General features: G+C 39.8%; 2 protein-coding genes and 1 long non-coding RNA gene across 3 annotated transcripts; 2 read left to right on the top strand and 1 right to left on the bottom strand.

The window, feature by feature from the left end:
* Window positions 1–394: 394 nt before the first annotated feature.
* On the bottom strand, window positions 395–3230 carry LOC139795101 (uncharacterized). The gene is made up of 2 exons (XR_011725384.1): window positions 3097–3230; window positions 395–2463 (listed from the first exon to the last, which is right to left on the bottom strand). It is a non-coding gene; the product is annotated as an uncharacterized lncRNA (long non-coding RNA).
* A 247-nt stretch (window positions 3231–3477) lies between these two features.
* Window positions 3478–11037, top strand: LOC139795100 (uncharacterized). The gene is made up of 2 exons (XM_071741638.1): window positions 3478–3516; window positions 10931–11037. The coding sequence occupies exons 1-2, from the start codon at window positions 3478–3480 to the stop codon at window positions 11024–11026; spliced, it is 135 nt and encodes a 44-aa protein (XP_071597739.1). The 3' UTR covers window positions 11027–11037.
* Window positions 11038–11358: 321 nt separating this feature from the next.
* Window positions 11359–17816, top strand: PTP4A1 (protein tyrosine phosphatase 4A1). The gene is made up of 5 exons (XM_071741636.1): window positions 11359–11483; window positions 13065–13157; window positions 13527–13657; window positions 15257–15331; window positions 16198–17816. The coding sequence occupies exons 1-5, from the start codon at window positions 11379–11381 to the stop codon at window positions 16313–16315; spliced, it is 522 nt and encodes a 173-aa protein (XP_071597737.1). The 5' UTR covers window positions 11359–11378; the 3' UTR covers window positions 16316–17816.
* Window positions 17817–27463: the final 9647 nt, after the last annotated feature.

The raw sequence follows: 27463 nt of genomic DNA, 5'->3' as shown, positions 1-27463 counted from the left end.
TGTTAAACATTACGCAGGCATAAATATGGCCTTCAGAAATTTCCCAACAGAAAGCTACAGTATCAGCAAATTAAAGATCTAACCAGCAAACCCATACATTTAATTCTGAACAGATAGACTAATAATGGACATGACATCAGTATCCATATAAAATTCCCCAGTTGTCACTAAAACTTAAAACAGGACTAGTCCACATAAACACAGTCAAACTACAGTGAAATCACATCCAACCTATACAGAACCATCATCAGATTCTGATATTTCTTTTCAGCACAGAACTGAGATTTTCTTGCCATCATGTATGATACAAAAGACCCACATAAATGTTAGGTACAACTGACTTCTGTCTAGAGAGACTAAGGAAGTTAAGTGTCTGCAAAAGACAAGCACCACATTAAGAATTAGTATTTTTATTTAGTCTTTGAGTAATATTTATATTAGCTGGTACATAAAGATACATGTTTCAAGCATAAAAGTTTAAAGTTTAACTTTCATGAATTCCATAGAAACTGCATTCTGAAACCAGAACACATGTACTAGCAAGAAATTAATAGAAACCACTTCAAAGTGATGCATGGAGACTGTGTGACTGCATGTTGAAGACTACTTCCTGTTCTGGCCTCTCTGGTTAAAAAATAATAAAATGGACTTTTTGTAAGTACGGGAAGGTTGACAAAGATGATCAGAACTAAAATATTGCTTCCTAATTATATTAAGATTCCCCTTCTTGACAAAATGACTAAAAAAGCATATGCAGTATATGTGCATATATTTTTTCACTTGCACTTTAAAGAATAAGACAACATCAAATTATCAGATTTTAAAATGGCAGGTTTTATTAAAAAAGAGAAAGTAATCATAAGGTATAGCTTACAATTTTGATTTTTGAAACGGGTATTTTTACAATATTGTTGTAAAACAATTTTACAAAAGGCAATTTTACAATAAAATTGACTGCTTCAATGCACAACTTCCTATTAAAACTTTAAAAAATATTGATAATAGTCAACTAGGTAAGGGATGGGCATTCAGACACTCGAACTTTTGTCTCATTATAGCCTCTTACCATAAGAGTTGTAGTCATCTTCGTAATGCCACAACAATGGTGATGATTACATCTTTGCTTCTCAAAATGGTGAGTGTCTTCAGAAGTCATACCACACATTTCTCTCTTTACAGGCATTTCTTTCTTACTTAAAAGTTCTTCAGGAGTTTTATGTCTGGTTTTTTTTTTTCCTCTCCTCAAAACAGTTTTTAGACTGCACAAAATTCTTTCTTCTTAGGGCACACAATTCCAAAGAACCAGTCAGTGACTCTTATTTCTAGCATAAACTACTGTGCTACAGTATTGAAAGGATGTTGCAGCAGAAAGTAATTTGATCCTAAAATCCTAATCAGTTTAACGTGCAATGGAACAGTAAACAAAAGCTTGCATTGTTGGAGACAAAAAAATCCAAAACAAACAGACAAAAAATCCTAACCAGTACCATGGATTAAAGCAGGTAAAGAGCTGTTCAATCTGTCTCACAACTCTATCCAGAACAAATTCCTCAAGCTTAACTAATGAGAGAAGCTGTGTGTTGACTTTTTCTTTTTCCCCAAACCTTCCTGATATTGTAACCAGCAACAAATAAACAGTATTCCGAGCAGCCATTAACCCTGGGATCATATTTTTACAGGATTCTGAGCATGCTGTCAAGAAGTTTTACATGGAGAAGTGGAAACAGCTGCAATGTTCACCAGACATAAAACCTTAGTCAATCAGTAAATACAAAACACAGATGTAAATAAATACAGCCCAGATATATGTATGGCTCATAACAGCTGTGTATATTATGCTAGAAGATATTTTGTGGTCAGAAATTAGTTTATGCCTACCTGAAGCCAGGTGGAGTGAAAAGTAATACAAAGGAACACATCTCACATGTCAGCTACCATGAAAACCTCCTCTGTACAAATCATGGTTTCTGAAGGGCAAAAAAATTGGGCAAAACCACAAGCCAGCCATGCCTTTGTACAAGCCAGTACAAACTGCTTAGTCTCAGCAGGGAGCTGTTTATTTTTTACATCAAAACCAACTTCTGCAGATTCTTGTAACCTGTAGAGTAACAATAACATAACATGAAGGAAGGCTTGACTAGTTAAATATAACTAGAACAGTACCAGAGCAACTGAAGCTAAAAATAGGCATTTATTTCATAAAGCTAACGCTGACCCACATTAAGGTGTTTTCCAGATCGACGGTGTCCAGCTGGGGACTGAATCCCATGTCTGTGTCGTGACACACGGCAGTGACACCATCGGTGACCCACTGCTGGGTTTAACCCAGGAGATGTCTGCCTTTCTGCAGCGCCTGTGTCTCGGGAGAGAGGCTTTCCTAGAAGCGAGGGAGAGAGAGCACAAGGCTGGGAGAGTCTATCTTGTTGCCCACACCACTTCTGGCCTACTGGGCCGATCGCCCATCTGTAAAACCAAAAATCATTTTATCTCGACTTAACAGCACAGAATAATCTGCAGACAAAATGCGCTAAGAGCTTCCTATTAGCATTAAACTTGCAGAAGAGGTTTTGCAGCCTGAGAGCGAAGCGGCTCAGGGATTCCATGGCGTGCAAAGCCGCTGCTGTGCCACCACCCTTCAACTTCGTGCTCCCCTTCCGAGGCCGCAGGACAGCACTACGCCACACCGCGTCTCTCCCGCCTCGCCTCGCCTCACCCCACCGCCCCGCACGATGCCCGCCTCCCGCAGCCGCCGTGCTGCCCTTGCCAACTTCCTTCCCCTCAGCCCCAATGGGCGCCTTGCCCTCAGCACCCCCCTGCCCCGGGGAGAGGTGGGGAGGCAGCCGGGCGCCAGCCAGCAACCCCATAACAGGGGCAGGGGGAAGAGTCTAGAACTCCTCGCCCCGGGGGACCCTCGAGCCGCGCCAGACTCTTCCCGAAGAAGTCGCCGGCAAAGGCGAGCGGGGGGTGGGGCTCCCGCGCAGGGTGGCACCGCCTCAGCTCCTGGAGGCGATCCCTACGGCCACCCGCGCGTCCCGCTCTGCCCCCGCCGCTCCGCGCCCCACCCCGACCCCGCCGCCACCCGCTCCATTCACTAACCGGTTCTCACCGGCTGCCTCCGCCTCTCGGCTCCCGCCCGCCTCCGCCCAGCCTGCCGGCTCCACGCCCCGCGGCGCTCCTGCTCCCGCCTTGGACGCGCTGGCGGCGCCGCTGATTGGTCGGGCGCGACGCTCTTCGCTGACGCGTTAGAGCGAGGGGCGGGCCCTGGGGCGCTTCTGCGGGAGGCGGTGCCTAGTGTCCCTCCTGGTGCATCCGCGTCCGTTCCGCGCCAGCCTGCAGAGCCGCCCGCTGCCGCAGCTGTATGGTCCAGCACCGCTCCGCCGCTGAACCCCCTCCGGCAGCTCCGCGGCCTCCAGCGCCTCCGCCTCCTCCTGATTCTGCTCCTCCTGCCCCCGGCGGTGGCGCCTGCACCCCGGCTGTATGATCAGGCTACAGTCTTCAATGAGTAACCATATTCCTGTGAGTGCCGTCCGCCCGCGCCCCCCGCCCGCCTCCCTCGGACCCTCGCCCTGTCGGGAGTCAGCCCCGCGGGTTGCCCGCCTGTGTCCGACTCCCGCGCCTCTTGCCCCCTCTATCCTTCCCCCCCCGCCCCGTCTCCTCCATGTTGTCTCTTTGTTCTGTCGCCCGGGCCACGCCGGCTCCGGGCGGCTTCTCGCACTGCCGGACTGCAGCTCTTCTAAGGCCGGCCGAGGGAGAGCTGAGCTATCCCGGCTGCTGTGTGTCTCGGCCTTCCTCCCGTCCCCGGTGCCCCTCTCCTCCTGCTCCCGCCTGCCGGTGCCCCTTTCCCCTTTTCTGCCGGGAGAGGGAGGAGGCGACCTCCGCGGCTCCGGAGCGGCCCGGCCTGGGCACAAAGCTGCTTTGTGAGCCTGGCTGCCGCCGGCCCCGCCCGCCGGCCCGGCCTCCCCCTGCCGGTGTCTGTGTGTCGGGCTGGGGCGGGCGGTCGCCGGGAAGGGCAGCGGCCCTACAGTCGGGGCTCCCGCGACCCGGGGTCGTGTCCGGCCGGAGGCGGCTTGGGCCTAGAGCCCCCTGCCGGGGGGAGGTCGGGGCCGGGCGGCGGCTCCCGGGGACAAGATGGCTCCGCGTCGAGAGGCTGATCGAAGCGTGGTGCGAACCCGTGACTAACGCAGCTGGGGCGACGGCCCGGCCCGCGGGGCGCTGGCACGGCCGGGATAGCGTCCCCTCTCTGGGAAGAGAAGGGCGGGCTGGGAGCCCTGTGGCTGATGCGGCATTGTTGGCGGCCGGAGCCTGAGGCTTTCCGGGCAAGTCGTGGCTTGCCCGCTGGCGCTCAGCAGCCAGGCCGTGTGGCGGGGAGCGCGGGCGGGCGGGCCGCGGCGGCCGGACGGCTGCAGGGCTGGTTCGGCCCGCGCTCCCCCTCGCTGTGGCCCCACGTGTGCGGCCGCCGCCAAGGCCGGGGCGAAGGCAGCCGAGCGGCTTCTTTGTTTCCGACGTGCTCGGGCGGGGAGTCGGAACCCGCCGCAAGCGTGGACGTGAAGCCTTTCCAAAATGAGGTTTATGCAGCGGAGGTGGGGTAGGTCTGAACTCACGTATGCAGCCGGCCTTGTTCAGGCAAGGCGATTCGGTGCTTCCTCAGTGGGAGGAAAAGTCTGCAGAGGAGTCATTTAAGTACGCGTAGAGGTGGATTAACAGTCTGCCATTGGCTCTCAGAGGTTCACGAATATAATAAAATACCTTAGTTTTGGCCGAACCTGTTTTTAAGACCTTTCCATCTGTCTTTTCAAGGCAGACGTGTCCTTCTCGAGGAGGATCACAGTTCAGCACCAGAAATTTTTTCTTTCTTTACTTATATATTTGGGTGGGGTTTTTTTGTTTTTGTTTGTTTGTTTGTTGGTTTTTTGTTGTTGCTTTTTTTTTTTTTTTTAGTTTTGTTTGTTTGTTTTGTTGTAATTTTCCTCCAGTAATCTCAGTGTCTGTGTTGTCTAACATCTGCTATCACAGAGCAGTGTGTATTTAAGCACACACAATGCAAGGCTCGCTGATGGTAGTACACCCTCCAGAAGTAGAGATGCAACAAAGACAAAACATCATTAAAATCAAGTAACTATCTTATGGTTATAGTGGGTGCAGGATGAGTGGCAGTTCTGTGCAAGTCTCTGCTAGCCAGCTACACACATTTCAAATATTATGAGCTGACAAATGCAGTCTTTGTGGCACAAGGGTCCTGTCATTCTGGTATTTGATTGCTGCTGAAGACAACTTTCCAATATGTCTACCTTTATCTGCAGAGTCTTTCCAAAGCAGTGACTCAGAAGTATGAACCCTGTCTCCTTGAAATCTCATAAAACTGGCAAATCAAAAAGCCTGAAGATTACATTTAAATGTCAGCTTTTATTATTCCATTGATGGAACAGCAAAAGGTTTTGAATTTGCCTTACAGTAACAGAATAATTTGGGGGGAAAGTGGAAGAGGCAATACAAGAAATTGCAGAGCCATGGGAGTAAATGTAGGAGTGAGGAAAAAAAAATGCATGGCAGATGTAGCAGGAGCCAAGGGAGAAGGATGTCATTGTCTTACTGAAACAAAATGTGTCCGTAGGGCAGTAAATAAATAGGAATGTAGCTTTATCTAATAACTTCTATCCTGTGAAACACTCTGTTCTGACAGAATACATGCCACGTAAGAATGCTGCATCTATTCCAGTGACTGTAAGTGATTGCTTTTTCTCATTAACCAGAATATGCAGATCAAGATATTACTGAATTTTAAACTAGTAGCAGATTGTCACCTGATACTTAAAAAAATTAAAACTATCACATCAATACAAGAGATGCCTCTATATTAAAAATGTCCCTAACTCCTTACAGCTTTCTTCACAGCTGAAACTTCTTGTTTGACATGCATACTCATATTAGACTTTAAAATACATCAAGAACTGCCTTTGTATATGCTAAATTTCTCACATTATTGATTAAAACATAATGGAATAGTTTTTGAGAAGGATGACGGATTCATGTAGTTTGCTGTTGAAGTGACAGCGTTATTTTCAGGTTCCTTGCTTTCAGAAGCTCAGAGAAGATGCATTAGACAAGAGGGTGGAATGGTTTCCATGATGACCCATGATTCCCTCGTATCTGCTGAGGCTTTTTTGAATGGATTATTTTATATTTTTTTTAAATAGTCCCAGCAGAATAGCTAGGAAGACAGTCACACAGCTTCAGTTTCATCATTTCTGGAGGTTGTGTTGACTTGTTATACAGGAAGTTTTGAGATAATATTTTCTTCCCCCTAAGCTGCATACTTGAACCACAAGAACATCCTTTCTTTACAGGGTATGTCATAACAAATTTACGATAAACCTTTGGACTTCCCTGCCTTGTGACGCACAAGTGTATTTTCTTAGGCTGTGGCTTGCTTCCTCAGGTCCAAAATGGGGAGTGTTATCATTGTGGATGTCATAGTACAGGCATTCACGTCCCTAGTAGATAGGAGGTGCATCTTATCGAGAATACCTGATGAAGGTGTGCCTCTGCCTTGTGTAATGGCTCTCCCACTCTTTCTTGTCTGCCTTAGCAGCTTCTACCTAGGGCTTGAGTAGCAAGAGGAAGTCAGGGGTGTTTGTCCCTCTGTCCTTCAGTAACATTTTGTTAGGTAGCAAGTTAGAACAATGAACTTTCTTGCAGGTGTTCTAAAACTGAAATGTAGGTTTTATTTCAGTTTTCTGGTTTTGATTCTTGGTTTGAGTAGGTGAGTGTCAGGTCTTGACTTCTGAGAATATGGTTTATTCAGGGCATAAATGTTTCTGGTCTATGAGTAGGTGGACTGAGGTGGACATCATTCTGAAGGTAGTAGAATGAAGTGTCATGTAACACTAATCAAGTGCTTTTGTTTGCGTGCTTCTTAAGATTCTGCTGAGTTGTGAACACTAATGTTAATAGCATGGGATAACCTAACAGCTTTCTGCTTTCCAGATATCAATAACAATCTAAGATATTACTTCCATAAGTTTTGGCAAACACAAGTCCTTGTTTCAAACCCAGAATTAACAGACACAGTGAAGGCAGATACACAAAGAAAAGCATGAGTTAAAAATTATATTATCAAGGCGTCGTCTTCTTGTGTAAATTATTCTCTAACTTCTAGCAAAAGTGAATGCAGATGGTATAATCATGATTAACGTAACTTTACCTTATATTGGACAGGACACTTTCCCCTAACGGGTCATCCAGGCATATTAACTGCAGTTTTGTTTTCCAAGTTTATTTTGATGGATCTAACAGTCTTCATGTGTTTTTAGCTTTCTGTTACTAATAGAAACTGCTGTTTCTGTTTCCAGAACTCTTCAGTGTTAATTTTCCTCAAGGAAAACTGCTTTAAGGAATTCATCTGCACGTAGAGCTTTCTTGCTAGCAGTGGTGAGAAGTGATGGCATTCACATCACAGGAAAAATGTGAGCTTTGCTCCTTTATGACATGGCAGCAACAGCTGCCAAGGCAAGCACTGAGACACAAATACATGCTTGGTTAGGTCCTTAGCTGTGTGAATTAGTAAGGTGCTGATGTGTCTAATTGCTAACTGTTAAGTCAGTATAAAGGAAATCAATTAATTTGTAGTCGTTAGTTACACATAGAACTCAAACTTAATGTTGCATTCAACTTGCTTCAACTTGATGTAAGAATCTGAACTGTTTCTAGATGGGATGAACAATCTGCATTCAAAAAGTAGGATTCATTACTTAACTAATGCTTTGCTGCCTGCCCTCCTTATTCCTGTGATGAGTTTATTTGGTAACAAATTGAATACTGCTAGCTGAATACTAAGGGCAGCCTTCTTCCGAGGCTGGATGAATCCTGATTATTTCTTATTTGCTACCTGCCCTGGTATGGGGTCATGTTAACAGTTTGCAATTATTCTGCATTATATTCCCCAAGATTTACCCTAGTGGCCCCACTCCTCTCTCCTCTTGCTCACTTGGATGCTTTTCTATGTCTTTTTTTTGACAGCCTTCACTCCCTCATGCTCTACGAGGGAAAAGGACTGGCTGTAATTCCTCTTAGCAGTCTTAAGAAGAGATAAACATGAGATCTGCAGTTGCATGCAAAAAGCAGCATAAGACCTTGTGCAGCTATATCTGCTTAAAGCTATAAGCTATGCTGTCCCTTTTTGCTGTTCTGTGTCTTAAACTAATTGAAAGTGACTTCAAATACTCTATCTTCAGTTCTTTTCTTTTGCTATTTTAGGTGATTCCTAGGTCTGGTCCTAGGAGTCTTTTTAATGCACACCTGCCTTCTAGGGCATGGCTGGTGTGTGAGATGAGGATTCTTGGAGTTCTTCTGAGTCTAAATTCCCTTAGTTCCTGGAGGATTGTTCTTATACCTTTTTAATGCCAATTAAATTTATAGTTCTCACTGTCCCCCAAGTTTTAACAAAAAAAACCTTGAAAGAATGTTTTGCAAGTAATTGGTAACTTAATCCTACAATTTTTACAGAAATGGAGGCAGTAAAGTGCATGTGAATTCATCCCATTAGTTCGTTTCTGCTAAATTTTCTAATACTGCATAACAGGTTTTTGTTTCATTTTGCTTTTTAAGCCTTGCCTGTGGTGAAGTTGCACCCTTACCCAGGAAGCTGTCTGAAAAGGGTGCCTAGAGTTGTTTGATCTGCTTTTTCTAAACTTCCATGATGCAGCTCTACTCATCTGCTGCAATCCAGTCTCTTTACAATTTTTATCTCCTGTTAATGAACTTCCTATTCTCTAGAATTGGAAGGGCCCAAAGCAGTGTCTGCAACCTGAAACATTGTTGCAGTTCTTAAAATTGTACTTACTTTAGGAACCCTTCCGCTACTACAACTGCCTGACCTTTAGAGGTCCCTTCCAGCCCAAACTCTTCTATGATTCTGTACTACTTTATAAACTCAACAGTCTATTGAGTTTTTGTCTATTTGAGTTTGTTAGTCTATTGACTAACAGACTATTGATCTGCTCTGACTTTTGCTTAGTACCAGACTCACTAGTACTCTTATGCTTTATGTTTAGTGCCTGCAGTGGAGTCTTGGGCTGACATCAAATCCTAGGTGGCAGTTAGGGACCATGATAAACTTGCACATAAATGTTTCTTCCTTCGCTATCGTGAAGGTGCATTAAGATATTGGCTATTATTTGGACTTATTTTAAAGCTGTATTTAGGACCTGGTCTTCTGAATTTGTTTTCTTATGGTATGGAAGCTTTTCAGCACAGGCTGCATCTTTCATGGTTTTTTGAATGCAAAAAATTTGAGGAGAGCACTGAAATATACTGTCTCCTTTTCTCATGTACACTTGTCCTGATTGCATACGTGGACGAGTTTAAAACAATTTGTAGTTTAAACCAAATCAGAACGTTGCTACAATGAAGTTAGAACTTGGGTTTGCTAAAAGCTAGACTTATGAAAGCAAGAACAAAGATTACTGTGACCCGTCTGGAAAAAAACAAAACAAACTCAACCCACCAAACAAACACTACCAAAACCCCTCACCTTTTCTTCTTTTGAAGAAGGCAGCTCTGTGATAGCAATTTTGTAACACTGTGTGCTCAGATAATCTGTTTCTGCAGTGTCTTGGGCATATTTTTGTTTGGGCGTGGAAATAGGTGGATCACTTACAGTTTTGGAGCTGACTGGTCAATATAAGTAATTTTTTCTGCTAAATAGTTGTAGGAGCAATGTCTTTGCTCTCTAGTACCTAAATATATTTAGTGACACTTGTCCAGCTTGTACTAATTTTCAGGAAACTAAGCTTCTGTCTTCTTTCCTTCTGTTCCCTAGGTGAGTATGGTCAGCAGCAGTGGCTCTGTGGCTGAGCACAAAGCTAACTGCTCTGGTGTAGGGTTCCACAGTGCATAAAAACCATTTTTGGTTCATTTGGATAGCAACATCTTCATATGAATACACAACTTAGAGCAGTTCAGCAGTAGCTATTTCCTGGTTGTGCATCTTGCAGTAATTCTACAAGTAAAGCATAGAAAAATAGCACAGCAGTGAGCAGGAATAACCTGTTCAATAAGCTTGCCTGTGTATGTTTTTAGCTAGTCTGCTACCACTGTCTTGATATATTAATGAGGTCACGGTGTAAAAAGGCAATTACAGGCAAGTTAAAGTTGCTATGAGTCTTCAGTCTGTAGTATATGAAATGTTCTTAAATACAAATCTGTGTGTCTTCAAAGTCTCAAAACACATTCAAAAGCTTGCATTGTTTAGTTAAGTGACAAAGATTTTGCATTTGCTTTCAGGACATCCTATTTCGGATAGGTGGGTTCAGATGCTTCCCCTCACCCCCCACCCCCGCTGTTCTGTAGGTGACTTAATGATGCTTACATGCAAAGTCTTCAGCCTTTAGAACAGTTGAGTCTGCATCTATATAGAGACTGATAGTTTTGTTTAAACACTAAAAAGGAATCTCATCCTTGTCTTTATGGGGGACTACTTAAGATCAGTATAACTTCAGTAGCTGTTGTGTCTCTCAATTCAGAATGGAAAACTTAGGTGTATGTGTATCTTGGAAAAGCTATCCTTTATATAAATTCTAGAGTTCTTTAAATGTGTTCTCTTGATGCTATATTTATCACACTTGAGTTGTTATTTTACTACTTCTCAGATTTTGGTGTTGAAACAACCCTATATGGAAAACATTATGATAAGTAAATGGTGGGTTTTGTTTGTTTTTTGGTTGGGTTGGTTGGTTTTTTGTTTTTTTTTTTAATCCTTGCTAAGAAAGGTAATGGGTTTTGTAAACAAACCTGTTTCTCAGATTAAAAAATAAAACTTGTGGAACTGCTTTGTTGATCTCCCTTTGTTTTTTCATTTTATAATGATTGGTGTCTTCAAAATAATCTTGTTTCATCTGTTCTCATTATGCTTTTTTTCGCTCTTTCTTTACAGCAGTTCTGTGGTGTTCTTGGTCACACATTTATGGAGTTTCTGAAGGGCAGTGGAGACTACTGCCAGGCACAGCACGACCTCTATGCAGACAAGTGAACTGTAGAAATTCATTACTACTCCACCAAGAAGCCCCCCTAAGAGTGGTTGACCAGGATAAGAAGTATTGAATTGAAATTGGCAGAGCATTTAACAACAGAATTCAGACCTGGATGGGGTAAACCTCAGTGCACTGCCTTTCTTTTGCCTCAGTATTACTGGATTGAAGAATTGCTGCTTCTTGTTAGGAGGTTCATTTCATTTCCCATTGCTCCCAACTTCATACTTCCAAGCACTGAGAATTTCACGTGGAGTATAGTGAAGTAGACTTCAGTTTCTCTACATCACTTCTATATTAGAATTTTTTTTTCAATCCTTTCATAATCTTGTTGCATGTTTTAACTAAATCAACATGGCCCGAATGAACCGCCCAGCTCCTGTGGAAATCACCTACAAGAACATGAGATTCCTAATCACACACAATCCAACCAATGCTACCTTAAACAAATTTATAGAGGTAAGGCCAGGACAGAATTCTTAATGATGTTTTTTGGTTTTTTTTAATGTCTGAACAGCATGCTATGTTAAGTGTTCTTCTTTACTAGTTGTTAATAGCTGTGGAAGGAGGTGCTGAGACTCTTCATATATGAACTTTTTTCAAATACTGATGCCATGCTTCAAAGACCTACAGACAAATCTATTCAGATATACTTTGGTCTCCACAAAAACATATTTTGGAAAGTGAAGCAAAGAAATAATAATGTTGTCTACTAGATTGTACGCTAAGTACGTTGTTTAGGTCTGAAAATAGGAATTATCTGGCAGAGTTATCTGTTGAACAATACAGAGATCTACTAGTGGTAGGAACTCACATTTAGATTAACCTAAAATATTGTAACATTTCCTTGCACTTATTCTATAGTGGTCAGAAAGAGAATTCACTACATGCTGTGAATCAGACACTTAAGACCAAATAATAGGACTGCAATATGCTTTCAGTGCCTCTCCCTCCAGCGTCAGTAGCTCTTTGTTATAGTGTAGCTTAAGAGAATTCTCAAGAGTGTCAGTGTCTGAGTTGACTGAAAGGTGTGGTGGAAGGTTTGCTCTGCAGCCAGAGCTGCCTGTGGCAACTTCATGTGTTTGGTACATGTTGAAATTGTTTACTGACCAAAACCAGGTGGCTTGGCTGGTATCTGAATTTGTCATTTATCCTTGCATCTAGCATGTTAGAGCTATAAAGTGCACAGTTAAAAGTGTGTGCACAGATGCCAACAATAGATTCGTCTGAAGTTTTTTTGTGGTAAGGTCTGAGTTTGTAATGCAGTCCCTCTTTAGCAGCTTTTTAGATTTATTGTACCTCAGTGTATTGCACCTGTTGTGCATTCAGTGTGGAATAGTTTACAAGAAATATAGTAAGATAACATTTGCTTGCCTTTACACTCTCAGAACTAGATAAAGTATACTTAGGCTATGCTTCAGTCAGTGTGAATGATGGGTTGTTGTGGGGAGACTTTTGTTTGTTTTGCTGTGGGAATTTTTTGTTTGGTTTTGTTTTTAAATAAATGGAGGCTAATAGCATATTAGAAGGTTACATTTTGCTACCCTCTATCGTAACTCAGGAACTGCAATAAGTTATTGTCCTATGCTCATAATTCTCATCAGTAAGAAGCATTATAAACCTGTTGTTTAAAGTGGAGGGGGAGAGAATGGGGAGGATCTAAACATCATTCACAGTGCTTTTAGTAAAGTCTGTAGCTTAACAAACCAGGATTTCTGTTCCCTTAAAAGGGACAACCTTTTGGGGGTGGACTACTTAATGTGTATCTAGATTTGATTTTAAAAGAAAAGAGGCTGATCCAATATAACAAAACTTAATCTTCAGAAATGTTTGCACAAGAACTTAAATGTATCTGACATGAGCACACACAAGTTTTCAGTTCCTTCAGCTTTCCAAGTTCTAGAGTGGCAAGCATTTGTGCAAGTTTACTTACTGAAACTTTTGAAATTAATTATAATCTAACCTATTAAGAAAATTAAATGTCAAGTAAAGTCAGTTGCCTCCTAAAGCAGGCGGTGGTTTTTTTCCCCTATTCTGCAGGAACTTAAGAAATATGGTGTTACTACAGTGGTAAGAGTGTGTGAAGCTACTTACGAGACTGCTCCGGTGGAAAAAGAAGGCATTCAGGTTTTGGTAAGTAGCAAAAATGAAGAATTTAAAACCAACCCGCCACTTTACCTCCCCCCAAAAAAGGCTTCTTTTTATACTGCCATATTAACTTTACAAATGTATTTAATCCACTGACAGGGGCAAAAGCTGTACAGACGATACTCTCTTGTCAGGAAAAAAATGTAGTGTTGAGCAAAATCATTTGCTCAATGAGAAGTGATTGAAATAAATATATTCCTGATACTTAAATTCTTATACTAGTAGAATAGTAGGGGTTTTGAGTGGTTCCCTTAGCTGTCAGGTCTTTCATACAGTGTCCCCAACTTTTTTATATGCAGTGCAGCACACAAGCATCTTTATATATTTGTTTATGTATGTCATACTATATTACAGGACTGGCCCTTTGATGACGGTGCTCCACCATCCAACCAGATTGTTGATGATTGGCTAAACCTCGTTAAAGTTAAATTTCGTGAAGAACCTGGTTGTTGCATTGCTGTACACTGTGTTGCTGGTCTTGGAAGGTGGGTAAAGTTTTAAAGATTTATTTAATTACTATCCCTGATCAAACTTTTATTAAGATTTAGTACAGAAACGAACTGGAAGCAAAATTAATCACATACCCAGTATTGGAATAACCTCACACTTAAAAGTAGTTCAGAGGACAGGAAGCTGATATATGTGTATACTACATATTAGTGTCTTTTAATCAGTAGATTATGCTGTTACCACAGTTCTCATACAAAAACTGCTGAATAAAGTATATGTATGTATTCTTGTACCAAGCATGCTGATGAGTGTCCCATTTCTATTTTTTATCTTGCTAAGTTTTCCTTCTTTTCCTAATGGGTTGGTTGTTAGTGACTCACCTTTAATTTTGCTCTTCAAACCTATTTTTGCAATATTGCCAATTTCCTTGTACCGAGCACATTATAACCATTAGCCACAAACAAGTAGGATGTTTTGGCACAACCAGACTGACTTTCATCCCTACTGGGAGACAAAAAGTGTTTTCTTTTGTTTTCTTGGGTTTTTTTCTTGTTTTTTGGGGGCATATGTGTGTGAGTTATGTTATAGGTAATGCTAAATATTCTCCCCTCAGTCCTTTTCTCTCTGCTGCCACCATATATAAATACAATCCCAGTAGCTGTGAGAACATGATGGTTTTGTTGCTGTTGTTCTGGACTACCCAAGAACTCAATCTGTTGAAAAAGCAGTTGCCATATTCTAGCGATGTGTTTCAACGTTTCCAGTGTAAAATGGAGGTTTCTGGTTCTGCTGTCCATAAGCCTGGTTTATCACTGTGTTATGGCTTCCTAGGTAACAAAGTTGACTGTAGTGGTGAATGCTACCAAAACAAGTCCTCTTCAGCTGCTTAGAATGATGTGGTGTGGTGGTTTTTATCTCAACAGCAGTCAGATAACCAGTTGAGAAGATCATCTTAGCTTTTTATCATATAAGGTTTTTTTAAATTCCTAAATACATAAAATGCTACTAAATGCACAAGTCCGTTGCTAGTGTGTGGCATAGGGTTTTTGTCTTGAGTTTGTGGTAGTTTGGGGTTTTTTAGCCATAAATTGCTACTGTGATTGAGTTTGGTTTGTGTCAAGCTTTTATAACTGAACTGTATTCTGTCAGATGACAAATACTGTGGCAAGCAAGGAAATCCTCAGAGGTGAGCAGCAGCCTGTGGATTGCTTCTGTTTCTAAAACCTGTGACACTAGTTCTAGGACTTGTCCATTCTGGTCCCTCTTCTGATTTCTGCTTTGGGCTCCTGACTGCTTTTATGGATGCTTGTGGGGGGGAATAAACCCATTTGCAACTCTTACACAGAATCAGTTGGCTTAGAAACAAATAGATAAAGATGACTTGGATTTTATTCCTGCTGTCCTCTCTTACAGCTAAAGTAAGATGAACAAATGTAAGGTTGATCAGAGTTAATTTTTACCCTTTTCTTAATGAGGATAGGTAGCTCACAACCAGGTGGTATGGTGGCAGAGTTAATTCTGGTGGTCAGAAACATCAGATAGAAACAGAAGGATAGAAAAGAGAGCAGAGGAAAGTAAACTTCATCCATATATGCATTGGCAAATGCTAAACTGGTATTTTTTTATTTCACCAGAGCTCCAGTCTTAGTTGCCCTTGCACTGATAGAATGTGGAATGAAATACGAAGATGCAGTGCAGTTCATAAGACAGTAAGTATAAAGCTAACATCTGTCTTGTTTACAAGATCTAACACTTTGATATATCTGGGCACTATAGGAAATTCTGAATGCTCTTCTTGTCTCAATCTAATATAAAAAAAAAGATGTTTAGTACATCTGAACTTTTTAACACACATACTGCATAGAATCTCGTATTTCCTGTTTCTGTAGAAATTGGTATCAGTAAGTAATTATTTGAGCAAGTTTAAAAAACAAAACAAACACCTCCAAACAACAAAAAGCCAGCCTCCCTAACTTTCAGTTGTATCTTCATGGTTGTCTTTATTAATTGTACATATGAGAGGCAGAATACCTTTGAAATTTAGTTTCTGGTAGCTGGAGCTGATGCTTATTCACAGTTGTGGATACTTTCTTCTGAATTGGATCAAGGTGTGCTAAATCTGGTAGTCTACCAAAGGAAAATATTTCCTTGGATGTTTTTTAATAAATGTATGTAAGTTGGGTGAGAATGATTTTACTTTTAGTACCTTAAGTTTGAAAGCTTCAACTATATTTAAAAGAAGCTCTAGCTCATATAAACAATACCAAACTACTTGCATAATCGTCAAGTTTTTAAAGAAATAAATTCACTCTTTAAAGATCTTCATGTAGGGCCTTTAGCTTATGTTCTACTGTCTGAAATGCTATGTACTCTTTTGAGCATATGGTCCAATTAGGTATTAGTGAAAGGAAGCTACCATCCTCCTTCCTGGCTCTTTTAATTACTCTTACTTTGGTAAAAACCTTGACTAAATGGTGGGGTTTTTTAAGTGACCTGAAAATATTTTTTTCTTGGTGATACTATTTCACTGGGCTGTAGATTTATATTCTGTTTAAAATGTTTTTCCTCCATCTAGGAAGCGGCGTGGAGCTTTTAACAGCAAGCAACTTCTGTACTTGGAGAAATACCGCCCCAAGATGCGTCTGCGTTTTAAAGACTCCAATGGTCATCGAAATAATTGTTGTATTCAGTAAAGCTCAGCAGCCTATAGTACTTCTTTGGGAATAAAGGGTGGAAACTACAGTTAAGCAGACTGCATGCCTAAGACATGAGTCTGGTATTTTTTTAGTAGTAAAGGAAGCTTCCTTAGGAGTATTCAATAGGCTAAAGGCTTAGTAGAAATGCAACTTGTATGTTTAGATAAATATCAATCTGTTTGGAGACCCAGTAAATGTTTTTGCTGTACCCCGTTTCAAAGCTGTCTCCTTGTTCATTAATTACCAGTTTAAATACCCTTTAATCATGCCATTGAGTCTTACCCACCTAGTTTCAATTACTAAAAATTGGAGTACAAAAATGAATCAGTCTGTAGAGAGATTAGGTGCCAAAATACCCAGCATATCAGCTACATGTTCTTCCTTATAAATGAACATAGTTCTGATGACGTGAGAACTATCAGCCTATCTGGACCTTACTATCTTTTTTTTTTCCTACAGTCAAATCAATATTGAAGAATATGGCCTCTAAGATAGTCTTGCCTGTTCACTGTATGTTTTGTCTCCCACAATCGCACTAGAATTATCAGGATTTGCACAGTCTGTCTTTTTAATACTATGAATTACAGCAACCTTTACCCCAGTGTCTGTACTTTTCTGTTACCTGAACCTCTCCATTTACAAATCATTACTCTCTGGTTACTCATGTAGAAAATCTTTTAAATTGTACAGAAGCACACAAGTCTTTAATGTCTCCAGACAAAAAGCCTTACAGTAAAATTAATGTTGGCACTTCATGTGCAACCTAACAGAGGGCCTGAAAAGGTTGGGAGGGGCTATTTAATATTTCTAGTAAAATGTTGCCTTTGTCTTGTGCAGGAAGTATAGAATATGCCCTTTACTTCAGTAAATATTTTTTTAAAATGTAGAAATGCTTTGTTATTGTAGCTAAAAATTCTTAATCAGAAAATTTCTGAAAAATCTTGTAGTTTCTTTTACTGTACCTATTGAAAGTTGTTTACCAACTATTGCTTTGTTGAAAGTGTGATTATTTTTTTTTCTTCTGTTTTTCTTCCTTGAGTTTCTGCTATGACTTGGGCAGACCTCTGTAATATTTTGTATGCCTTTCAAGCTGCGTAACTTAATATTTGGATACTTGATAATTTGTTTTATTATGTAATTGATAAAATGGTGATGTGTATTAATGTTAGTTTAACCATATATTTATACTGTCTTGGGAATGTGTGGTTATAGTTCTGTGGGAGAAATAATTTTGCCAGTGTTCACCAGCTTGTAAAATCTAGTGCGAGAGCTTAAACATCTAAATAAATACTGAAATGCACTTAAAAAGTTTGCTGAAACACTCACGACTTTCACTTATTTTTGTGTACTTTGTCAGCAATCTTCAGGTGCCTAAATTCAGAATCTATTCAGGCATCCGTTTTCTTTTTTTTTAAATCTGGGCCTGAATGTCCCTTTTGCTGTAATGTTTGCTGATTGTTTTGCTCATAAATAAATGTGGACAAAAATTAGCAGAAAATATGGTATTTCTTTATATAGCTTACTTGTGGTTTCCCTTGCCCAATACCAGAAAAGATTACCAGGTAAGTGTTGTTGAAATTGTCTGTGCAACAGATGCAGACACGAATATAACTGTCAGAAAGCTTGGAGGGTGCTTGGTGGTAGCATTAGAATTTAATGACAAAGGATTACAATAAAGTGCTACATTTTCAAGACTGAAGCTATAGAGAAACTATCCCCAAAATTATATGAACTAAGACCTGTGCAAATTTTAGTTTTTGGGGAGTGGTGACCAAACTTCCTGAGGAAATGCTGTTAGAACAGCAGACATGCTGTTCTCACTGGTAATCCTAAACTCAAGCCCACACCTGCTTAAAATTAAACTATGGTTAAATATACTTTGCCCTTCTGAACAGTGATGTGTGATGCAATGTACAACAGAACTTTCAGTGAGACTTCTGAAGGACTGCTTTTGGAAAGGTACAGTTTCATTATATGAAACATATAACATGTTGAAATTGTGTCATTTGTAAAAGCTTGCAACACATCAGCTTAATGTGTAAAATAAACTCCTAACTAGTACAGCTTTCCTTTGGAAGCCAAGCTTGGTTTAAAAAGTATTTTGATTAAAGGAATACAGCTTATTTTGGCTGTGGAAATAAGACCTTTTCTTTTGGAATTGTGTCCAAAGTTGTCAAGATGTTGTTCTGTTGTCAAGATAGAGTGGACTTTTTTTGCAAACAAAATCTACAAAAATTCTGTAACTCAGGAGTTCAGCAGACTGATACAAATGAAGGAATCATTAAGTGCTTTGACTTTAGAGTCATCCAGCTGTTAACCTAGCACAGCTGAGTACACTGCTAAACTCTGTCCCTAATAAACACCACGTCTATACATCTTTCAAGTACCTCCAGGGATCAGACTCAATGGATTGTCTGTTCCAATGCTTGACAATGCTTTTGGTACAGACATATTTCCTAATACACAGTCTGAACTTACTCCAGCACAACTTCAGGCCATTTCCTCTTGTCCTATCCCTTGTTACTTCAGAGAAGAGACTGACGCACTTCACTGCAACTTTCTTTTAGGCTGCTGAATACAGATTACTATCCAAGTAGAGGTAAAAATATTAATTTGGTCATTCATGGAACTAGAGGACTATGTAAAATAACTACCAGCAAAATGCCTGAGGATTTTTCACTTTAAAATTATTAGTGCAATTTCTGTACATATATCAGAATATTTGCTATGTCTTCACAGGATTCACATGAATAGGGAGGACTGTGTTTAGATGCAGAGTCCTAGTGTGTTAGTGAGAGGGGCTTGGTCCTTTTAACTTTTTAAACATGAAGGCTGGGCCTGACTTTAGTAAAATCAGATGTTCTAAATTTCAGATTTCTAAAGAGGAAAATCTTTAATGTCTTTAAACAAAGAAAAGATCAATTCAACTTCTGAACTTTTCCCACAATCTCTCTCTAACAACTTTGGTAGGTTTTAGGGACAAAAATGTTGACCATACTTTAAGTGTGAAGATAAAACAGCAGATGGAACTACATAAAGCAAGCTAAATAAAGTTTTGAGTTACATGAATATGCAAATAAAGGGGAAGAAAAGCTTAAATGGAATTACTGTGTCTTAGGCTAAAGCCCCACATGGAAGACACGCTCTACTGTTAGATCTAATTTTAGCTGCTTAGAATTGACTATGTAACTGGTTTATCCTTTCTTCAGAAGTTACATTGTGGCATTACTTAATTGCATGATAGCACATTCTTGTGTGTTACACTGTTTTGTGCTGTGTATCTTGGAGGAGTTTAGTTTGTAAATGATAGCATTTATGGGAATCCTTAGTATGTAGCAGGAGTTGAATAAGGGAATTAGGGGAAGAGTGAGAGCATGATCTTGCAATTATTGCCGCAGATAACTGATGGGTTCTCTGTACTGTTCTGTCACATAGTCCCTAAATAATGCTGAGGAAAGATAGTCAAAATCTTCTGTAGCTGGCTATTCAAAATCAGGCATAACGTTCAATGTGATTCTCTTAAATCTGACTCTCAGAAGTACTGAGCAGCCTGATTCAACTGAAGTCTGTAAAAACTACTTAAATACATATGAAATTATCTAGCACTACGTAGTTCTGAACAATCCTGAAGCATTTCTGACTGAGTACTCAAAGCTAGGTAATACTTCTGATGGTTAATCTCCCTGGTCTTCAGCTCTCTCATGCATAAAAATCTGTTTGCTGCAGTCCTCACATAAGGAGGACAGCTGTGGAGGTAAGCAGTATTTCTGAGATAATCAGACCCATCTGTAATACTGTAGAAGAACCAGTAGGAAAATGTGTAATTCTGAATTGAGTACGAATTTTGGGTTAGACTTGAGGCCCCTTTTGGCCATAAGAAAAGTAAAGTGCTGCTCGTTTGTGTCAGCCTTGTTCATCCTTGCAAGTGAGCTGGCTATAGGCATGATTTCAATTCATTGATAATTATCTCAATAACAACACAGTTACTTATCTGTGGAAAACATCTTTGAGCGGGTTAAATACTGGTTAACTGGTCTGACAAGAAAGGATAAGGCCAGTGCCAGAAGATCAAGTTGCCTCCTTCAATTTCTGATTCAAATGAGAACTCTTTCAAACCGTAGCTGAAGAAAGCCAGATACCACAATGCTTAGATATGTAGGAATGCTCTACACAGAAACTCAAATAGTAAAAGACATTCAGTTTTCATACTACATGTAACCTGGGTCAGTGTAACAAAATATAAATAAATGTATGGAAAGGGTTTTTTCTAGTGGGCTGGAGCCTTAATTCCACTTTATTTTTGGGATAACAGCAGTAGCAGATGCTTATCCTTCAAATAAATTTGCACATGCCAGATCTGAAAAGCCATGAATATGTTTCCTTATACTGAAAGTACAATCATACCTTTAAGCTTTATATGCAAGGTTTTCTACATAAACACACAACCCCCCTCCCATCTCTGTCCCAGGCAGGCTTCCCCACGCTCCATGATTTGGATTCTTCCTTCTTCCTAACAGACTGTTTCTTGTAGGCTGCTATGGAGGATGGGTACCTGGCAGGAGTTATGTAGCCTTGGTGCTCTCAGGTGCTGCCTTGGGTCTCTGCACCATGTCTTTGGCCAGCCAGGATTAATTTGGCTAATAGGCTAGGCAGACACTTGGCTGTTTCCCATTTTAATCTCATCAGTCAGACAATTCTATGATATCAAATCATCCATCCTTATGATAGAGCACATCCAATTTCCCCACATTTGTATTTAGTCACAAACTTGTCTTGAACTTCTTTTACTCCTCCCACTCTCAGACTTCATCCAGATTTCTGATCTCAGTCCTTTGCTGCATGAAGCTTGTTTCATACCTTGGAGAGTCTTGACTTCCCAAGATTTTTGTTTCCTTATTTTGGTTCTAATTTTCCTGTTCAGAAATTCTTGGAGATTTCTCTTTCACTTGTCTACTTGTCCTCAGAACTGCCTTCTGGACTTCCTTAATTGGTACCTAGTTTTCTTCACCAGAAGAAAAATAAAGACATACTATTCAATGGCACTTGATCTTTACATTTCTCTCTCATTTAGTCTTCCAGCACCACCTAGTATTTATCCTACTTTAAACCTTGGTTTCAGTAAGTTCAATTAAATGGCAAGCCCTTCCCCCTTTTAAGTGTAAAAAGAGAAAACTGGGAGGTCCCAAGCCAAGGCCAGGAAAGGAGTCAAGAAGTAGGATGTTTTTAAAGGATGTCTCCTAATTGTCCCACTTAGAGGCACAGAGTAATTTAAGTGGGACAAAACACTGGGAGGTGATCTTGTCCAACACCACACTCAATGCAGGGCTAACTTGACAATGAGGTCAGGTTATTCAGGAGCCTCTCTAGTCAAGTGTTGATTATCTCCAAGGATGGAGATAGTAATGTAGACTCTCCAGACCTCCATTCTAGGGTTTTACTTCCAGTGAATATTCTTCCCTTGGTAACAAGCCAGAATTTTCCTGGATATATTATGCCTGTTTCTCCCATTTTTTCCACTGTAACCTCCAGGAGAATCTGTCTCTTCTTCTCTACATCTTCCTGCAAGATAGCTGAGACAACAGTAAAATTCCCCCCTAAGTCTCACCTGAAGGGTGAAAAAACAGAGATCTCAGCATGCAACATGTTCCAAGACTCAAATCATCTTGGTGACCCTCCACCAGAGTTCACTCCAGTTTGTCAGTATTTTTCTTGTAGTGGAGAGTTTAAAACAGAATACAATCCTCCAGTTGTGGTCTGGAATCACTTCCCTTGACTTGCTGCCTGCTCTCTTTCTGATGCAATCTTTCTATTCTATTTGTCCACCAGGTTCTTTGTGTGAAGCTCCTTTCTTGCCCATTGACCTGAAGCCTGTACTGGTGTATGGGCTGTTATCTCCCACATGCAGGACTTAAAAGCATAAATGGTATTTGTTGCTCTCCCTTTATCTACTGGCACAATCATCTCATCATATGCTATCAGACTGGTCAGACATAGCTTGACTTTGGTAAATTCAAGTCGGTTTATACACAATCACTTCTTTTTCTTGGGTTTAGAAATGGCTTCAGGAAGATTTGCACCATAACCTTTGAGAGAAAGGAAATGATCCGATGGGTTTTTATTTCCCTGGATCTTCTTTCTTGCCTGAGAACAGAGGCCTGTCTGTGTCAGCAGGATGCTGAGGATAGAACAGATTTACTGGAGAACTGAGTGGTGCAGAGCCAGCATCTCTATGAGCACTCCACATCACATCATGTTTGTGATGTATTGCTGGGGAGGTTCCCACACAATCAGACTGCAAACAGCACTGTGTAGCTGGAGGTTGACGAGTTCAATATTTACACATAAGATTGGGAAAAAAATCAGCAGCTTTGGACATGTGATAGCAAGAAATTCCAAGAAGGAAAAAAATAGGGCGAATAAAATGCAGATTGGATTTTCCAGAGGTAATTATGCCACACTAGGAATTACTAAACTGGAGAATAAGAGGCAGTAGGGAAGTTTTAAGGTAGAAGTGGAAGACAATAGCAGATAGTAATGGGAGGCTGGAAAGAAGGTGAGGAGTGGAACTTCTCAATACTTTATTTTGGAACTGCACTGTTGTGTATATATTATTATAATAAATATGTAACAAATAATATATTATACATAAACCCACATCATGTATAATAGTATATCTACATGGATATAATTATTTATTTGAATTTCATAAAACCTAGAATATGATTGAGAATTGTGCTGATGAAGATTAGAATGACGTGCATAGTCCTTGTTACTGTTGTCCAAGACAGATGAATTCAAGCTTAAAATTGTGTATTTATAAGATTTCTCAAGAAATGGTCTCAACTTGTGCAAGGAAAGATTTAGATTAGATATTAGCAGAAACTTTTGCACTGAAAAGATAATTAAACACTGGAACAGGCTGCTCAGGGAGGTGGTTGAATCACCATCCCTGGAGGTATTTAAAAGGTGAGTAGATGTGGTGCTAGGGAACGTGGCTTAACGACTGTACCTGGTAGACTTAGCTAAATGGTTGGTAGATAGTTGTTTTTTTGATTTTACGGGTCTTTTACAACCAGAATGATTCTGTGATACTTCTCCAAACGCAGTATCAAATTCAAACTATGAATCTTCCAAGGTCTTTAATTTGATACACATTTATACTTCATTCATAAACTATTTTATTGCATTTTTCCTTAGTCTTTGTATTTTTCTTTGTTTAGAACCATGTGATTAAGAAGCAATTCGCTTATTTCTGTACACTGATCACCTTAATATCTGTTGGTTCTGTGCTTTGATATTCAACAAAACAGCCCCCCACCCCAACAATCCCAGCAAAAATGCATACTGGCAGTCCTAATTCCAGGAGCATGCCTGCAACCCTGCTACTTGGTGCAATATCATGCTTGTTGACAGAAGAACACTTAAGATAACTGGTTATTGGACACACATAGAGAGCAGAAATGAATGTGCCAAGAAAATTAAATGCTCAACCTTATGAAAAACAGAGAGGAAAACTCTCAAGTCAGAAACCAGCCTTACAGAAAACTTGTACACATTTTAAATGAAAGATGTATCACAGAAATGTGACAATGTACATGAATAAAACTATAGGAACTTACATGAAATTATAAATGAAAATTTCCCTAATATATTAACTGATGCTCTCTCAGATCTCTCCTTACAATTATACAGAAAAAAAAAAAAAAAAAAAAAAAAAAAAAAGCCCTGATAAATATTGTGAGCATTTGTCCAAAATAAAATTATTTTTACTATCATTAATTGTCTCCACAGTACATAAAAATTAAAGTGAACAGTACTGGAGTGTAATCTCAGGTTTTCAGAGTATTAGTAACTCTAGCAGCAGTTCTGTAGGCAACTGCTCAGACTAGTTTGGGGGATAAGTCTCATATATCTGATTTGTACTAGCTATCATAGTTTGTTTTCCTGTAGCCCTCCAAAAATTCAAGGATTTTTTTTTTTCCTTTTTTTTCTGTCTTACTCAAATCTCTGCAAATAGTTGCAGCTCCACATAGCATTTTGGAATAAAATGTCTTTTTTTTCAATCTTGAACTTGTGTATTCCTTTGGATAATTCTTATAAATAGCTTGTAGCTTCTGTTTCAACTCTCTATTAAAATCTCCTCTTTGTCTTTCCTGCAACCAGTGGTTAAACATCCTGTGTCTTCAGAACCTTGCCTTTGTTCACCAAGATGTATTATTAATTTTAAAAGCCACAGTCCCCTTTCACCTGTGGAACTGAGTTGTTTTCTGCTGCTTTGCAGAGCATGGCACACAGCTGCTGTTTGATCTAACCACTGGCAGCTAATGAGCCTTCAGTGGGGAAAAAGAATGATCTTTACTGGTGGCATGTGGCTAAAATGGAACATTACAGCTTCTGTACTAGCTAAAGCAAGGAAAGATGGGCAATGAAAGGAAAAAGTGTCAAAACCAGATACTCTTAAGAAACAGATCTGCATTTTCAGTGAGGGGCTAGAAAATTTTATGTTATTGGCCGTTACTATTCTGCATTTGAAAAAGTAAAACAATTCTTATTACAATAAGAAGTAGATCTGAAGAACTAACAGTTTTAAATTTTGCTAAGAATACTAGTTCATAGTAATTTACATCTAACAGGCTCCAAATGAGCTAACTATGGAGCTTCCCGAACTATAGATATTGGCCAAAATTGGTTCTTGTGAACAACCGGTCTGCTGTTTACCCTGAGAAAAATAATGGTAAATGTGGCATGAAAGGCAGTTATCTGATTATTAAGATATGCAAATGAAGTATTTATGAGTTTTCAGAAAACAGGGAGCAGGAAAAAGTAAGCTTGCTCTGTAAGCTTACTTTATCTGTAAAGTCAGCAGATAAAATGCTGCTACTGTAGTATATATACTTAAATTATGTCTAATTCTGCTTTGGATGACATTCTAAGAGGTTATGTAATTTCCAAAATCAGTGCAACACATGGGCTTTAAAATAATTTAGATCAAGTATCTTGAAAAAATTCAGACATACCCAGACAAAAAAAACCACAAAAAACAAAAAACAAAAAAACTTTGCTTGAGTAGTTATTGGCCAACTACTATAATGTATCTCAGCTTTTGACAGTAGCAAATCCTACCCTGTAGCATGGGAGAAAACCTGTTAGCCTGCCACAATAATTTCTTTATCCAATTAAGTGTATGGAGCAATCTAACTATTTTCTATAGCAACTGGAGACCTAGTGATTTAGACTGAAAAGCAAGCCATGTTTAAGGCCAGTATGATATCTGAGTACCTACAGCATATTTTCAAAAATGTAGTTTAGAAAAAAACATTGAAGGGCAGGGAAAGACTGTAAAGAAAATAATTCAGGAGCCTCTTGGAAAGAGTTGTGTCTGAAAAAAGACTTAAAACTGTAAGCAAAGAATCTGCATTCTGCTGCTTTCTATTGTGTTCAGGGCTATAGTAGACTATTTCCTGAAAATAAACAGGTTGCTTTCCAATGGAAACAACTTGCAAGATCTGGACTATTACCAAGTAGCTCATGAGTAAAATGACAACATGATAAAAACATTGCCAGCAAAGATAGCAGACAGTGCAGTTGTAATTGTGTATAGCTGATCTGTCATTTATATACAAAGATCCCTGTAATACCTATTAAATTGTCCATTGTGGCTTTTTTTTTTTTTTTTTTTTTTTTTTTTTTAATTAAACCACAACATAGGTGCTACAGGGAGGCAGGCACACTATGGATGTGACAGGCAGTTGTGAGTATAAAGGGACTGGCTCAGCGTGGGTCATGGCAAAAGAGAAGTATACAAACCCTACCAAACTCAGATGGGCCACTGGAGTTCTGCAACTTTTGCAGAAAAAAGGAACTGAATAGGGTAATGATCAGCAACTAGATGACAAGTAGTGCTTTTCCTGATGCTTGTGCCAAAAGTAATGAGATCAAAGGGCTAGAAGGCTGAAAAACTTATGCAATTCAAATGTGTTTAACTGCATTTCACTTCAAACAGTAATTTAATTTCTTAGTATAATGTTGACAATATAGCAGAGGCTTAGTGCCCTGTTGAAAGACTGTGCATAAAAAGCATTTGAAGAAAATGATATAAATAGCCCAGTAGCTCAGGTCTGTGCCATCATAAGAACAAAATAATTTTTTAATGATGTTTGCTTGAAAATGAGAGAGAATGTCCCAAATTGGGAAAGCGCAGGAAGAAAACTGAAAAAAACGCTTGCAGTGATTTTCATTAACCTGAATTAAAAAGGACAGGGAGAAAAAAATTCAACTGGGTTAAAAACTATGCTCTGCTTCAGAGGTGTTACTATGTTGTTGCAACTATGCTGTGTAACAGCTGAAAATGTCACACTGTTACCATGCCTACAGTTTAAAGGTTTCTGATTGGTGGTAGCAAAAGAAGTATTTAATGTATTTCAGACTTCACAGTACCACAGGAAGCCTTAGAGAACATGGATCTCAACAGACTCAAAGCGGACTGCAAAAAGGAATCTGAAATAAACCCAATCCATTATAGCTCCCTCATCTTTTTGTAATTCTTTTCCCCTGATATAATGAAATGTTTGAATTTCTTTACATATTATATAGAGTATGGAAAGACAGTGTTAATATGCAGACATTCAGAAGATTATTCTAAATTTGTTTTTTAGAATAAGGTTTTTTTTGTTTTTTTGTTTTTTTGTTTTTTTTTTTTTGTTTTTTTTTTTCTGTGTATTCAGTTTAAAGCTTGGTATAGGCAACAACCCCCCAACCCTGCAATTCACATTAGCCATCAGGCTAAAGCAGCATAACCGTGTGCTGCATTTAACTAATGTTATCACGCAAATCAGAGAGCCTTTTTCTTAGATAACATGACAGAGACTAAACTACTCCAAGTTCTCGTGTCCTGAGAAACTGACATCACAAAAGTCCCTTCAGTGAGGATTTGTGTGAATATGGGTACCTGTAGCACACAGAGAGAAGGTGCTACTGGAGAAAGGCCAAGGAGAAAATGCGTGTGCTGAGAGGCAGTGTGAAACATGTCTCCTCGGGGCTGACAGGCTCTGGACACTGTTCCTGTCCAACCTGCATTAAACTGATGAACCGGCACATCGAGAGCTGAAGGAATCTGCCTACGGCCACCGGAGCACACAAATATTG

This window comes from Heliangelus exortis, chromosome 3, assembly GCF_036169615.1.
Source record: "Heliangelus exortis chromosome 3, bHelExo1.hap1, whole genome shotgun sequence".
Classification (NCBI taxonomy): Eukaryota; Metazoa; Chordata; class Aves; order Apodiformes; family Trochilidae; genus Heliangelus; species Heliangelus exortis.
The sequence above is the reverse complement of the archived record's forward strand: the minus strand, read 5'-3'. Positions and strand labels throughout refer to the sequence as shown.